General features: G+C 38.7%; 1 protein-coding gene across 1 annotated transcript in view; it reads left to right on the top strand.

The window, feature by feature from the left end:
• The window catches only part of LOC146671673 (ras-related protein Rab-26-like), a 59088-nt gene extending 43554 nt beyond the window's left edge, over positions 1–15534 (top strand). The window contains exons 6-10 of the mRNA XM_085404025.1: positions 10959–11024; positions 12105–12161; positions 14351–14427; positions 14943–15091; positions 15154–15534. Coding sequence (XP_085260151.1) covers positions 10959–11024; positions 12105–12161; positions 14351–14427; positions 14943–15042 — 300 coding nt within the window. The 3' untranslated portion in view covers positions 15043–15091; positions 15154–15534. The remainder of the gene's footprint in view (positions 1–10958; positions 11025–12104; positions 12162–14350; positions 14428–14942; positions 15092–15153) is intronic.
• Positions 15535–16896: the final 1362 nt, after the last annotated feature.

Raw genomic sequence — 16896 nt, 5'->3', positions numbered from 1 at the left:
AGGCTTAAAAGAACCAGAAGATTTAAACGTTTAATTACAGTGCTATACGTGTTTGCTACCACCTACAATATGTGTTTACACAACACAGCTTAGATTTCTCTTATTGTCTCATGTGTTAATTAGCCTGCAGCGTGTCAAGGCAGTCGTACCGAATCAAAGATGTTCTGTCTTTAAAACAGAAGTATCTCAGCATAGGCCAAAGTCTTCCCACACAGACTGACCCCATATCAATGTCTCAAAGTCAGCTAAATTTATATGTGGCTTAAGGTGTTTGTGGAGCTTTTCTACACGTTTAACTCTTTGTTTTATCACTTCCTATCAGATCAACTTAAATAAAATATGTCCTTAGATTGTTCTTTATTTTTCATCTCGACTAATAATAAAACTAATTTTGGCCAAAAGTTCAATTTTTAAAGTTGACAATAACTAAACTATGAAAACGGGCACAAAGATAAACCTGATGGAAGACACAGAGGGAAATGGAGATGAAGGCTAAACAACAAGGGAGAAAGGATAACCTGAAGCTCTGAACTATAAGCAATAATAACTAAAAAACAAAAACTAGACTGCAAAAGGTATTAAAACTAAAACTAACAAAACCTTGGAATAAAAAGATGGCAAAACCAACAGGGAATAGCTACTAGAACAACAAACTCCATAAATAATAAGTAAACCAAAAGTCAAGCAGAACAGGCCCTAAAAGTTCATAATATGGCACCCATTCAGTTTTTATATACCATCATGCATGCCATTAAATTTGTTTCTCCTCCACAGACACCTACTCCCTCCCTAACCCTGGTTTTGCCCACAGTTTTCTTTTTCTTTTTCTCCCCACTTCCACAAAGTCTTTCTTATAGGGGTTAATTTTATACTGTAGGGTCTTTACCTTACAGTATAAAGTGCCTTAAAGTGATTATTTATACAGCACCAACTCACAACAACAACAAACTTGAATGTATTCGAATTGAATTGGATAAACAAAAGAAATTGAATTGAACTTAACTGGTGGATTACCGCAAGTCAAATTCCTGTCATGAGGTAATATTAATTCATTGTGATGAAAATCTAGCAAAGTGGCACATTTGCAGATAAATGACTTTTGTTCTTTTTCTATTGCAGCTTTGGGAACCTTAATCCCCTTTGCAGTGAGTCAGTATTTTACTGCCACTTGGCATTTTGAACACTCAATTTCTTTCTCTTCAGAACATACTGAAACCTTAAATTACAGATTTTTCTCTTCGTTAGTCATGCATGCATAATTTGAAGAAACACAGGTCCATTTACAAGACTGGTGCCATCGAGTGCACTGACAGGGTTTAAGAATTGATTTAAATTGCTCCTCCAATAACTTCTTTTTCATAACCAATTGTTCAAATCCGGGTCCTGAGGGGACCAGAGCATACCTCAGCTGTCATACCAGCCGAAGTAGGCTACACCCGGGATAGGTCGCCAGTGTATTGCAAGGCTACAGAGAAACAGAAAACCACTCACATACACACCTACGGCCAATACAGAATCACCACTTAAACTAACAAGCATGGGAGGAAACCTGAGACACAGGCAACAGTGCTAACTACTGCACCACCTTGATTTGAGAATTTGTGTGAACAAATGCAGTAAAACATTATTTGACTTTACCTTTTCTTACTGTGAACTGAACAATCAGCCAATCACAGAGAAGCAAGGGAGTACATATAAACACGTAGACCTGGTAAAGACGACTTAAGTTTAAAACAAGATGGGGCTAAAAGGACTTAAGTGGCATGGATGATTTTGCCAGATGGACTGCTATGAGTATTTCAGATACTGATCTACTGTGATTTTTTTTTCCCCACACAAGCATCTCTAGGCTTTACATAGACTAGTCTGAAAAAGAGGAAATATCCAGCAAACCACAGTTCTCTGGTCAAAAGTGCTTTGTTGATGGTAGAGGTCGGAGGAGAATGGCCAGGCTGCTTTGAGCTTACAGAAAGGCAACGGTAACTCAATTCAGTTCAATTCAGTTTTCTTTCTATAGCGCCAAATGACAACTCTATATTGTATTTTATATTGTAAGGTAAAGACCTTCTCTACACAGATGGTCTCCACAGTCACACAATGTCAATCGAAATACCTTTCTATCCAAAAACCTTGAAACGGAAGATTCGCATCATATAGTTGCTGCAACAAATCTGCAGCGACTGTGTCAATATGAGCCAAAATCTCTTAGGAACATTTCCAGCACCTTGTTGAATCTGAGCTGCAACACATTGAGGCAGTTTGAATGCAAAAGGGGGGTCCAACCCAGTACTAGCACGGTGTTCCTAAAAAGGTGGCCAATGATGAGTGTGTGTTTTTATGCTTGTTGTGCTTACACTTTGAGATCTTGCCGTGAAGAGCAAGAAGCTTTTACTATATGCATTTTCTTTTCTTTCTTTCTTTTTGTTTTTGTTCTAGATCAATAGAACAATTCAGGCAATTCAGAGGAATTTATGTTCTACGTAGAGGGCCAAGCTGAATCCCATAAATGTTCTTAAAGGAGAGATTTAAAAAGTGGAAAGCAAGAGAAAGTAAAAATGTTATATACTTCACTCATATGTCATATACAAGACTTGATGCCCCATTTCCCTGTTAAATTACAGTGTAATCTGGTATATCTCAGAACAGCTATTTATAACTGTAAAATATAAAAGCACCATGCAATATAGAATATAACTTTCAATAAGGATAACACCATGTGTTTGGCTGCCATAATACCATCATATTAGTGTTCCTGCTGTAATCTCCATCTACAGTATATTGTTGGTTGCTTGTACTCATAAAACCTAAACATGAGCAGTCTAATGAGTGTTTGCACTCATCAGCCACACTTCCTCCGGTGACAGCAATATTTTACAACAAGCTTTCAATTTTATTAACTTTGCTCTAAAAAATGTCGTGTGACTTCTCAATGAGATTATATAGTTGATGCTTGTTGACATTTAGTGCTGTTTAACTGGATTCATAAAGAGCAGCACACTGCTGTACATGATTTCAGCTGCAGTTTGGTGCGGTGTATGTCAACTTGGAAACGAAAGAGACAAAAGTTAAGGTCAGCAAATGTGTTTATCGGCTCGAGTGCAAAAACAACTTGGAGGAGAGCGTCACTCTTACTCATGCTCATATTCACTACGACTGCCGCTTTTCAAAGCACATCAGTCATCCCGACATGTCTCACACCCATGTTTGCTGGCAGATGTACACGTCAGCTGCTCTTTTATAAACATGAAAGCCTTTCTCTTCCCTGTCAGGCAACAGACGTCAACTTACAGGCCTGTCGTTGTCAGTGTCTTTTTCTTTCTTTCTTTCTTTCTTTCTTCTTTTTAATTGTCAAGTTTTATAACACACCAGTTGCTTGTTAAATTGGTTTTATTCACTAATCTAAATAGTGTATTCCCTTACAGTCTAAATCTACCGAAGATGGCACATGCAATGAGTTATTCATAAAAGCCAACAATAAATTTCGCCAACAATAAAACCACTTTGTATTATTATTGTTGTTATTATGCATCGCACGTGCATGCAGATTTGTTTCTGCGTGCACGTGTGACAGGATTGCCCCAAGTGTGACAGGATTTCAGTGTGTCCTCCCCGCGTGTCAGGCGGTGCCACAGTGTCACAGCTGCATAAACCTCCTCTCAGGGGAGAAGCCCTATTTTCTCTTTGCGCTCCTGTGGGTTGGTTCATTTTGACTCTGCCTGTTGTTGAGAGCAGATTTCTCCCCTCTCTTGTCTCTTGGTGTTACACTCTGATCAAAGCTTGGCAAGAATAGCGTTGTCACCCATAGCAAATCTGCTTAGACAAAAGTGCAGCAGAGGAAAAGTTGGGTCAAACTTCGAGGCTCCTTGAGGATTGTCACCTTCATTATTATATGCAAAGAGATTCTGCATATTGTATTGGGAGTAACTAATGTGTTATTGGTGTTAATGTATGGTATTTATTACACAGGTTTTGGGGCTTTTATTGTTCCTTTATTTTGGAGCCTCAGTTTAGCATTAGAGCAGTAACTATTTTGTTTATTGAGTCAGAAGTCACCAATCTAAAATGAGAATTTTGTCATCAGTATCCGTAGACCGTGTTAGGGCATCATAACATCACACCTCCTCAACTAAAACACAAAAAACTAATTCAGAACAGTGGGTTTGAATCCACTGGACTTTCTGTGTGGAGTTTGCATGTTCTCTCCAGGTACTTCGTCTTCATTTCACAGTCCAAAGACAACTTTTTATGTAGACTAATAGATCAATAACTCCAAATTTTAGGAATCCTAACTTTAAGTGGTCCGTAAAATGTATGGATTGTATATTCTGAATTTGAGCAGGCTGAGGAATCTTGTGATGAATGCTGATATTGTGAATAAAAATGACATCACCACCCCACACTACTGCAGTTGTAGTTTTTAATGGGTTGGTTTGTTTTTGCTGTAAGACACACAGCTAATCCCACAATATTTTAATACGGCAGTAGCATATGTGCGATTTTATTTCTAAGGAAGAATTCAAATTTCCAATCAGTCTTTCTAAAGAAGAGAGAGAGAGAGAGAATGAACAGCTGACCAGGCTGGTCCAGTATCCTGGAGTAGTACACATACCTGCTGTCTCCTGTGACAACAAAAGAAAAACAGATGCAACATCAGAAGTACCCTCACATACCTCTGCCAGTGACAACTTGTCTTTGCCAATGTCACAACGCAGCCACCAGCAGCTGTGTGCCTGGCTTCATATTTTCCTTCCTCTTTGATATAGATCCTTTGGTGTTTGACTTGTCTTTTACTGTCCTTTTCTCCATCTTTCTAAGAACATCGTTACTGGCTCTTCAATTGTTTGATTAACCCTGACACTTGGCATTGCAGCTGTATGAAATATTTGATGGAAAATAGCAGGTAATAATTTGTTGCCTGGAGCATTTTAGAAACCAGTGGGCATTTTAATTCATTAGAGCTCAAGTGAACAAAAATCAGAGGTGCTATTTATGAAACATGAATCATGTTTCTTGCTCATTTTGACTGGGTTGCTTACAAACAAACAGAAAAGCACAACAAAAACAATAGAATCCAGTTCCATCTGATTTGTCACATAATTTATGGACTTTTTAATGTCAGAAAAACAAAGAGAAAATGTATTACCTCCTCTCGCGCCATGCCACGATCTCACTGACATTTGGTTCCCTAAGCATTTGGCCAGAGATCCTGGTATTAGTCTTGAATAAAAGATGAAGTGAGCCCTGAGACTTCCCCAGCAGCCGCTGACAATATTATTTGGAAGCTGGTATTTATCTGCTTAATATTTAATTAGATAAATAAATGGATTCTTTTCAAAAAACGTTGCACTATCTGCACATATGCCTTGATGCTGGTAAGAACTAATGATAAAAGGTGCTTAATGTATGTAATGTTATTATTTAGTATTTTTTTGATTTAAAAATTGACTTAATTATAGTATAAATTATGTGTGTAGTTACACTTAGAGTGCTTTGTTTGCTGGAAAAGATTAGATTTATTAAAGTATACGAAGCAACAACAGAAAATTTTGTTTTTTCACTTTCTTTTACTTTCAGTTGCTTTCACAGTATCTACCTAAAAAGCTTGTGCTAGTCTTCTTTCTTTTCTATGTTGTGCTATGTCTAATTCCCTTTCATCTCTACAATGAAGGTAAAGCCACTATAGCCACATGAATTTGTTTTATGCCCGGTTAAATTAACTGCTATTGTCCTTTAAGTCTGTTTAATATTTTATTCCTAGCTTTAGCCCCAGGCATTAGCAGACTACTCCTGCTAACTAAAAGTGATTTGGCAATCATAAACTGGAATCCTTTGTAGTTTTTCCAGCTTTATTTTTATTGAGTGATGTGCTGTTACAGTTGTTACACTATTAGTTTTACAGTTAAAAGCTCTTGTTGCATACAGTTAGGACACACTATCTGCCTTGAACGTTGACCTTCTTGTTGTAATGTTTAGCTTCCACTGAGATTTGTGGGTCAGAAAAGCTCAACTTGCCTGTATCCTGTAGCCAGATGCAGTAGGACTTTCTGGTATTCTTGGAATGCATTTCACATACTGGACACTAAATCACATTTTCTGGAATACTAAATGCTATGTTAGTGGGACTAGAAATGCACCTAGAATCTATTGATTTGCCACATTGATTCATTTTGTTTTCTGCTGCATCATTGCATGCATATTTCCTCTGCTGCAACGAAAACACAAAAGAAGACTGCAGTTCTCCAGGATGAAAGTGACAAGTGGCATCATGATCAATGATTACATCCGTGAAATGACCCATGAGGCGATGTGCTATGAACAGCCAAATGATCTAATTACAAGCTATGGTTCATCACCAGTAATCACAGCATATGGAGAGAATCACTCAGAGGCAGGCTGTCAGATTTTATCCTGCAGAGGGTTGCTTGTAGTTGTGGGAGGATGAAAGTTTGCACGGCCGGGAGGTAGATAACAATAACCAAAGGCCAAATGCATGATCCAATATTTTGATAAATATTGTATTGAACAGAGGTTACATCATACAAACATAAGCGACTTTCAAAGGATGCACAGAATTCAAAGATGCTTCATTTTCAGAGACAAGCAGTTGTAGCAGCTGACCTAAGCAATATGTGAAACCTTGACAAAAAAGTTGAATTATGCATGAAGCAAGTGATTAGCTACATGGAAGGTGTTCCTCTGAAACATTTCCCCCCCTCAGTACTATGCTGAAGATCACTGGTGATGCAAATTCAAATCCAGCCCAGTCTTTTTTATCTTTCTTAAAATAGCAAAGGGCTCAGGGCTCTGATTAAAGAATCTTGGAGCCACCATCAGCTTTCTCAAATCACCAGACCTCGCTGACCTCATTAACTCTGAAGCCCATCAAAACACAAATGAGATTCAGCATTGATTTTGAGACAACCCATTAAACTGGTGAGATGACAAAGGCTGTACCGGTGAACAAAGGGAGTCTACTCAGTAGTTTCTTTGTGTACAGATGTAGCTTAAATAGCTTTCACTCAGTTTACCAGTTCCCACAAAACACTATTTGAAATGTAAGACTAATTCTTTTTATGTATGTCCCAAAAGGAGCTGCTTGGCCACGAAGAGCCGTACCATGAAGCTCCTGGCCCACAATCTTCTATTTTTTTTCTTTCTTTCTTTTTTGTGCTGATCTTAGTGCAAGTGGAGTTTTGGAACTGTACAGTTATTGAGTCAACTGAGCTTTGGGGACTTTTACACAGTATACACCTCAGTACTTGTAATCTTACATGGTCTTTCTTTTTGTGGCTGTGTTGCTGTGGTTCCTAAACGTTTCTACTTTGCAATAATACCACTTACAGCTGATCATCTGGGATTAGGGAAGGAAGGGAAGAAATTCCAGAAACAACAAGTCAACATCTGAATTCAAAGATTAAGAAATTTGGTCCGTTTATTATAGCTAAGATATTTTTGGCTTTTGACTCAATGTCAGGATATTCCAGAAAAATGTTGAGTATAGACAGTCGATGTAGAAAAATAGAACAATAGATGTTCTCCTCCCCCTTTTGAGGTGCCTATAGCTCAGGGGAATAAAGCTGGTTATCTACTAATTGAAAGGTTGGTGGTTCAGTTCCTGGCTGCTCCACTTGCCAAAGCTTTCTTGGACAAGATATTGAACCTCAAGTTGCTCTCTGATGTGTTCAGTGGGGTGTAAGATAAGATAAGATAACCTTTATTAGTCCCACACGTGGGAAATTTGTTTTGTCACAGCAGGAAGTGGACAGTGCAAAAGTTATGAGGCAAAAATTAGAATACAATAAGAATAAATACAGTACACAACTGTACAGAATAGAATAAAATAAAATACTATATACAGTAGAATAAAATAAAATAAATATACAATAAGATAAAAATAGAATACAAATACAAATACTATATACAACTGAGTAAAAATACAACGATGTGGATGTTAGTTAGAAAGCTCTTAGGCATTGGGTTGTGTGAATGTGCCAAGCTGTATAAAGCACAAGTGCTCCAGTAGAGTAGAAAAGCTCTATATAAGTCATTTATCATTGACTCATATTAAAAAGTGGACAGTATGGTGGGATGGCAGTAGAGTGAAATCCACATCTTTTTGAATGCAGCTGCGCATGTGAGCCTGGTCATGTTCTATTTCCAGAAGCACGTTGGTCACAAGGTGAGGCAGGCAACTGCTTGGGGCCTTACCCCCAAAGGATGGTAATGTGCAAAGTATCCAATGAGTAGGAGAGACCTGACCTCCCTTAGGGGCTTAGTTTACTTTGACGTTTAATATTTGTTAATTGACCTAACAGAGCAGGCAAGTGTGTTTAGCTCTGCTGGCCATGATGCGACTGAATCTAATGTGGGCATTGCTGGGAGTCAGAGATGAGTAACTGGTTTATTAGCATATCTAACAGGCTGAAATATAATAGAGGGTGGTGGTTACAGTATTAACACTTTTTTAACCAGTATACTTAGTCTTGAGCATTGTTGCTGAAGTAAAATGGTTTCTTCCATTCTTCCAGTCTTACCTGACATTTTGTAGGACTTTTGGCGACAGTGCTGTCATGTTATTTATAATGAGCTCTAGTTAGAAGGCTCCCCCGTGAATTTTCACCACTGTCTGTTTCACTACTGTAGCTTAAACTGATGGGAATAATTATGAGGTATACACTAGAGGGAACGATTCTTAGTTGGCTTCATTCAGTATGATAATCTCACCTTATATAATTTGAAGTTCATTTAATATACTGGATGTAATCTCATTAAATATGATTTGAAGTTCACTTAATATGCTACATGTATCCTCTGTGGGAAAACTACTGTAGCTGCCTTTATTGTGTGCCTTAGTGAGTGAACTCTGTTTAACCCTGTGCCTTAAGAATTGCAAGCCTTATTTGTTGGCCCCAGCACAGTAGACAGGCCTCGGAGGAAGGCTGTCATACAGTCAGTGGGCAGAACACACTGGGAAGCATGCTGAACATATTGGGAGTTCCCAACCCTGATGGGAGCTGTTGTGTAGTTGCCATGCTGAATGCAACAGTAAGGCCGAGTTATGCCTGATTAGTACTCAAATATTGTGAGAGGACCGGTCTACTTATTCCATGGTGGAGGAATTTGGGATCATTTTTGATTTTTTCTAACAATTCATATCATAATAGTCTACAATTCATGTTTGCAGAAGGCTACCCAGATGTATTCTGAATGTCTTGATACAATTTAAAACACATATACTCTGTGTGGTATATATTTTTACGAGACATAAATAACTTAATTCAAATTATTTAATAGACTAGTCGCTACCTGTCCCCTCAGTCATGGCCTCTTCATGCTTATCATTATCAGCAGTGTCAGATGGGTTTATCTGCTGCTCCAAAGCTACCACAAAATTCTATTATAGGGGAGTTATTCAATATCACATAGATCCTACTGGAACCTTTAAATTAAGTTTTTTTTTAACTTAAAATGGTAGGCCATCTGTGATTCATCTCGTACCTACTGGGCTGCGCAAAATAAACTAGGCTAATAACCTCAGTTATATGTATTGGTATTATATCAAACGTTGTACTAGCCTTGTAGCCTAAGCTGATAACACAAAATTTCATCCACATTTCCTCGTTCCCAGCTGCAACTGGGATCTGTCTTCTGGTAAACAGGTCGGTTCACATAGCATATTTGACAGCATCTTCCTCCAACGCCCCTATGAGAAATCGCTCAGATGATAGAATTCATCTGATTTACTATGATGCTGTTAGATGAATGGAGATAGTGGAAAAAATAAAGTAGTTGTCAGAACTAATTTTTCCCACTCATCCGTCTCAAAAGAGAGGTGAACATAAACCAGCCCATCAGCAATCAGCCCGACTGTCCTGATTAGTCAGCTGTCCCTACATATTGTGACTGATTAGGATTCACATATCGTCTGTGCTTGTGTACAATATATTTGTTGTGCTTTTTTTCTTTGTAACAAAGAAATCGGAGCCAGTGGCTCCTGTCTCCCTCTGCCTTTTGCTTGTCCTTCGTCTGTCTCTCACTCACTTTGCTTGCTTAAGGTTTGACGTCCCGGGATCACTTTGTTGTCGCTTTACTGTTCCTTCTGCTTCTTTTCTTAGGTGACTCTGCTTTTATCAGGAGAAGCTCAATAAACTGCATTGCAACAAACTCTGCTTTTCTCCAAAAACCTGAATTTTTGTTTTAGTTGTTTTCCTTTTAAAAGACATCAAAAAAGCTGAATCCAAAACTGGGGAGACAAAGTTTATCGTTTAGGTTCCAGATTTTTGAATAAACAAAACTGTTGCATACCAAGAAGTCACATCAAGGCGACACATACGGTTTATAGTGGATTTACATGAAACCTGCTTATAGTCTCCCTCGGCCATATGCTGGCACACAGAGCCGCTGAGAAATTCCTTTACAAATGCAGTGTCATCAGCAGACTTAACTGTAGTTGTCTAAGTGGGACCACTAAACAAAAAAAGGATTGATCACCTGCAGAAACTTATGCAGAATAACTCGCTGTGGGTACAATTAGGCATTGTGCTGAGACGGCGAGGAATATTTCAGCAGGTGTTTGTTTGAGCTAACTAATTGCTCATTAACAGTGAACGGACGGTTCAGCAGCTGTCGAAGCTCACACAGTAAGAAAGGCTGTTTGTTCCCCTGGATGACTTTCTCTCCCCACGGCACATATTACAGTTAAACCACGATGCAGCTGATTTTAACTGATGATGATATTTTTTACAATCTTACTATACAGTTTGTTAAAATCTTAAAATATTGCGATTCCCCAGATCCTCTGTCCTCTTTCTTTACCCTTTATTTTTGTCACTCTTTGTGATTAGATTTAATGTTTGAGCTTGTCCTTGCGAAGTCCCAGACAGGGTTTGCTTTTTCGGAGTCCTTCCATATGCATACCACACATTTATCCTTGTCTCTTCTTTTCTTGTGTTTATCAGGCATGGCTGACTGAGATCCACGAATACGCCCAACAAGATGTAGTGCTCATGCTGCTTGGAAACAAGGCAAGGCACTGAAATTCTTTCATAGCGGTAACAGTTTTTTACACATGCGTTGCAATACCGAACTTTTCTAGAGATTACCTGAGTGAGCTGCCAGCTCACATGTACAAAACCCATCTGACAGGGATATGATAGTGGCACAGATAATTGCCCTTTGGATACACAGTGAGTGGGCATGTGGAAATACTTTAAACACATGTGTTACATGTTTGAAAGGACAGCTTTGGGCAATAATCTGACCTGATTTGTGCTTAAAGGTACTCAATCTGACACTCACAGAAGTCCCATCATTTTTATACACACCCATTACTGTGGCACCTAATGTAAATTCTTCCACTATCAAGTTAGCACCTGACAATGAAACTGTTGGGTCTTGCCTTTGGTTTAAAGCCTTTAATAGGGCTTGGAAGTGAGGGACAATATAATGCACACTTGATTTTTGAACTGGATTTTGTCTTTTATGGGATTTGTTAATAACGACAAATACCAAAACACACACAAAAAAGTTCTCTAATGTTGCATCTAAGAAAATTCAGAAAAAATAAGTATCGTTGTATTTCTAAGTATCAGTAATAATTTGCTGCTCCAACAGACGCATGCTTAGCATCAACTGATGTCTGTGCTTAAGCACAACTACTTGCTAAAGCTGTTTGAAGCTCAGTCAGTTGATTATTGGTGACATTTGCTTAAAAACCTGTTTTTTTTTTATGTATCCTTTATTTAGCCATGAGGGTCCAGTTGAAATACAACATCTCTTCTGCCAATGAGTCCTGAGTCATTCTGTGTGCGCACACATCTAATAACTGTCAATCAAATTTGCAAATATTAGCGAAACACATTTTCTGGAACTGTCATTCTTTCTAAGCAGAGAACAGATGTCTGTGGCTCAGAGCTCTGTCTACTTTCAGTCACCTAACGTGCCATAACAGCCTTTTAATAGCATCCCGAGACTTCTTAGCTGCCATCGGATCAGAACAAGGCTTATATATGGCAAAAAGCCTGCAATTGGTGAAAGCATATTTGGCGCTGATGCTGATGGTTGCTTGATGCTGGATTGTAACCTTGTTTTTCCTGTCTCATCAGGCTGATGCCACTCATGACAGGGTGGTGAAGAGAGAAGATGGTGAGAGACTTGCTAAGGTGAAGAACTAAGATGCATGGGGATTTGTTTAGCTGTGTCATAGTCTGAAGGTCCACACAATATAAACAGAAATTTTGCCCCAATCTTTTTCTAAACAGTGAAGACATTAATTTTTCTGTATATGTGCTTTTCCAAAGGGATTTATATGGCTGATTGGATTTTTATGGCAAGCATGAGGATTATAAATATTACAGAAATGTGTGATTATCTGGAGATCCGTTTGCATTCTCACTCTAGCTCTTTATCTGAGATTTCCTTCTGCTGTTAGGAAACGGAAGATAAGACTCGGATGTGTTTTCTCCCCCATAGATAATAAAAATGTGATAGTCAGTATTTACTCTGTAGAATTGTGTCTTATGGCTCATCGTGTTTTATGAGCTTCTGCATAACATGTATCGACTGTCAGTCATCCCCAGTTTTATAGCTCTTTCTTCAGTGCGACTGCAAATCCTTGCACTGCCTCAAAACCAAGTGCACTGAAAAAAAAGGTAAACTGCCAAGCAATTCTTTTTAGAAATGGCAGCAATAAAGTGCCAATAAGTAACTCGGGGCTCAGCCTGGAAGGAAAAAGACACATCAGTTATCATCTCTGTTTGCTGATACAAATTTGCCTGCAGAGGGAAAGCATGGAGATGGCACCGAGCTGGATTATCTACAAGTGAACAAGTGTGAAGCTGCTGGGCACTACATTTTTATGCAGTTTTTATCCACCAGTCACAATTTGTTCTTTCAAGCTTAATCCTGCTGTGTTAACTTTTTATACATACACTTATAGGCCATTTCATGAGATTTCTTATTAACGCAAATATCTAATGCAACTCGGTACATTCAGGCATGTAGACATTGTCAAGACAAAGTTCAAACCGAGCATCAGACCGGGAGGTAACTTTGAGGCATGGTTGTTAGTGTGTTTTCAGAAACTGCTGATCTACTGGAATTTTACCACACAGCTCCCTCTCGAGTTTACAGAGAAAGGTGTGAAAAAGAGAAACTATCCAGTGAGCGCTATCTTGGTAAAAATGCCTTGTTTTTGTCAGAGGTCAGAGAAGAATGGCCAGACTGCTTAGAGCTGATAGGAAGGCAACAGTAACTGAAAAAAACACTTGTTAAAACCAAGGTGTGCGGAACAGAATCTCTGAGTGGACGGCATTGCGAAATTTGAAGTAGATGGGCTACACTTGGAATGGGAAACTGAGGCTACAAATTTTACAGGCTGACCAAAATTGGACAGCAGAAGATTGGAAAAAATATTTCCTGGTTTGAGTCTTGATTTCTGCTGCAACATTCATTTGGTAAAAACTAAATGGCTCCTACCTTCTATAACCATTCAGGCGTCTGTTGGTGTAGTAATGGTCCACGGGATATATTTCAGCACATTTTTAATTCATCCATCCATTTGCTTCCGCTTATCCTTTTCAGGGTCGGTGGGGGGCACTGGAGCCTATCCCAGCTGTCTTAGGGCCAGAGGCAGGGTACACCCTGGACAGGTCGCCAGTTTGTCACAGGGCTAACACATAGACAGAGACAACCAATCACACTCACATCTAATTTAGTGCTTCCAATTAACCTAACCCCACTAACTGCATGTCTTTGGACTGTGGGAGGAAGCCAGAGCACCCAGGGAGAACCCATGCAAACTCCACCCTGGCCTGAACTCAGGACCTTCTTGCTGTGAGACAATAGTCCTGACCACCATGCCACCTGTTTTTAATCAAGTCAAGCATTTTTTTTTTTTAAACAGCACAACCTACCTGAGTGTTATTGCTAACCATATCCTGCCCATCTTCTGATGGCTCAGACTGGTTTTTGGAACATGACAATGATTTCACTGTGCTCAAATGGCTTCGAAAGTCACCAGATCTCAATCCAATAGAGCACCTTTGGGATACGGTGGAACAGATGTTTTGCATCAAATCACAAATCAAAATTTAGGAAATTCAGACCTTAGCAATGTTTCAATGCAGCACATGGCTGAATGTTTGCCATAAATGGCAAACAGATTAATGGACAGGTTTGCAGTTTATTATGACTGTAAACATCTTTCTCCAGTGTCTTGAGCTCCTCTGCTCAAAGCTGCTTCTTAAAAAATTAAGAAAGAAAAGATTATTTTTTTGAGGTTTTAGTACAAACATCACAGAGAGCACAAAAAAAGCACTTTGCATTAAGATTCATTGCTTTGGCTCTGCAGGAATTCGGAGTTCCCTTCATGGAGACCAGCGCCAGGTCAGGCCTCAATGTAGAGCTGGCTTTCACTGCTGTGGCCAAGTAAGTATATTTCTCTTTGCAAGTGTCAGGGATTATATAAAGGATGTATGAATATAAAATGTGGTTTTTAATTTAAAACATTTAGTATTTTCATATAAACATGGACGTCAATGTGGAGTCAAAAAGATTTGTTACTCGTGTAAATGCTTCCTTGAAGTTGCAAATGTTTCAATAAAGATCTGAAGTACAGATTTAAATAATAGTTTTCCCTTACTAGTGTTTATTTTTGTCTTTATTTGGCTAAAAGAATGGCAGAAAGTCAGGTGGTTACACAATATTAAATTTTTTGCCTACCTCTGACTTCTGCTTGTTCTCCCCTTTTCTGCACGGGCTTTCTCTCACAGTCCAGTTTTAGTATTTCAGTCTGAGCATTTTCTAATCTGTCCATAGGTATGAATGTGAATCTCCTGTGTTAGTTGACTGACAGCCAATTCAGTCAACTAACACAGGATTTTCAAAAATAGGTTAATGTGTGTAAAGGTCCTTTACCTCAATATCCTCTTCCTTTTCCTCAGGGAGCTGAAGCACAGGTCCATGAAGGATCCCAGTGAGAAGTTTAAGCTCCATGAGTACGTGAACAAGGAAATGAAGGGCACTGGCTGCTGCCGGTCTTAAAAGCCTGCCCCAGTCACTCTTTGGCTCTGTGTGTGTGTGTGTGTGTGTGTGTGTGTGTGTGTGTGTGTGTGTGTGTGTGTGTGTGTGTGTGTGTGTGTGTGTGTGTGTGTGCCACTTATTTCCATACTGTACATGTTCATATCTGGTGTGATCAGAAAGGAGGAGTCAGCTCCAGCGAGGTATAAACCCGTTCGACCTTCTGCTCGTCCATTTTCAGATGTCATTGTGTCAGTACACACAATCTCACTGTTGTCCTCACTAGTCTCGTTGCCTTCCTGCATCATGTGTATGTGCGTCTTGCTTTTCCCCACCCATCTCCTTCTGTAGCTGTAAATGTAGCCCAAGGTTATAATTGGCAAAAGGCAAAGATGGCACACCTCAGTTATTACCCTTTTTCAACTGCAGCTACACAATTATCTTCACCGTTGCCTGGTGTCCTTCTTTTATTTTGAAGGGTCTTTTTTGTTTTGTTTGTTGCAGAGATAAAATGCATGTTTTTAAAGCAGTTTAATTTCTGCATATAATTATTGTGTTAGATGCAACTGTCATTTTCTTCGGATGTTACGGATGAATGTTCAAATAGTAAATGTGTAGTGAAGTGTCCTCTGTACAGTTTGTGGTCAAATCAATGATTCAACAGGCTCCCTGGAGCCGGGTTAGCTCACCAGCATAAATTTAGTCTGTTTCAGCTGTGGATTTGGGGGTGGGGGGGATTTGTATTATTTTAACACAAAAATCTAGTAAAAGCAAATGGGTGTCGCTATTTTGGATACAATGAGCATTAACAGCATTCAGATATGAATCCATATTAATATAATGTTTAAACAAATTTAGACATTTGAGTTTTGAAGAGCTGTAATGCAACCACTGTTCCTGATCTGTATTTTTTGTTAAATTATTAAAAACAGATAGTCAAACACACTGTATGCAATATACAGGAATATAAAATTGGGCTTTTTTTGGTCATTATGGTGTAAATACTACTTTTTTTTTCTGCATGTAAAATAGTTTGGATAGAAGAGAACAGCACTTTAGATAGGAATAAGAGCATGGGAATGAAGTGAGAAATAAAGAGCTATAGAGACCTGAAGTATTGTACATGAAACATCTGTAATTTTTTTTTATTTCTCTGTTTGTTTCTTTTTTGTTTGTTTTTTGAAATCCATGCAAATCATGACAGTGTATTTAAATGCTGAGTTTTGAGCCACCTCTCATTTCTTTATATTTTGCAGGGAAATAGCTGCAGTGATTTATCGAAACGTGCAAACATACATTGAAATACTGTATATAAGTCAAACACAGAGATCATAGAATTCTAACAAGCTGGAAGTCTCTTTAGATAATCATTGGGAATAGTTCTTTAGGGGTCTTGAAGGACATTTGAAGCTCTTCTTTGGATGTTGGATCCCTTTTGTTCTGTTTTTTGTCAAGATGATCCCTCACTGCTTCAGTAAAGTTGACCTCCAGTCTTGGCAGTGTGTTTGGGATCATTTCCATGCTAAAACTTGAAGCCAACACCCCTGACTTATATGCAGCATCAGTGCCAATGACAGAGCCTCCACCATGTTTTACACTTGGCTGTAGATGCTCACTGTTATCTCTTGACCTCCTTAACACATATTAATCAATTTAACCAAAAATTTCAAATTTGCATTCATCACTTCAAACCTGATTTTCAGTCCATTTGTTAGATAATATGATATCACCACCCTGACCTTCAAATACTGTTCATCTGCTTCTTCTTCTAATTGTCCAGTTTCCTCAGTATTTTTAAGGACATCTGCACACTATACTGAGATAAGCTAGGTTTTCAGCTATAGCCCTTGAGAAATCAACTCAATCTTGTTGATGCAA

The sequence above is a fragment of the Rhamphochromis longiceps genome, linkage group LG4 (assembly GCF_057381845.1).
Source record: "Rhamphochromis longiceps isolate RC_006_pf linkage group LG4, R_longiceps_female_GT1.1, whole genome shotgun sequence".
Lineage (NCBI taxonomy): Eukaryota > Metazoa > Chordata > Actinopteri > Cichliformes > Cichlidae > Rhamphochromis > Rhamphochromis longiceps.
Note: the sequence above shows the minus strand (reverse complement) of the source record. Positions and strands in the feature narration are given on the sequence as shown.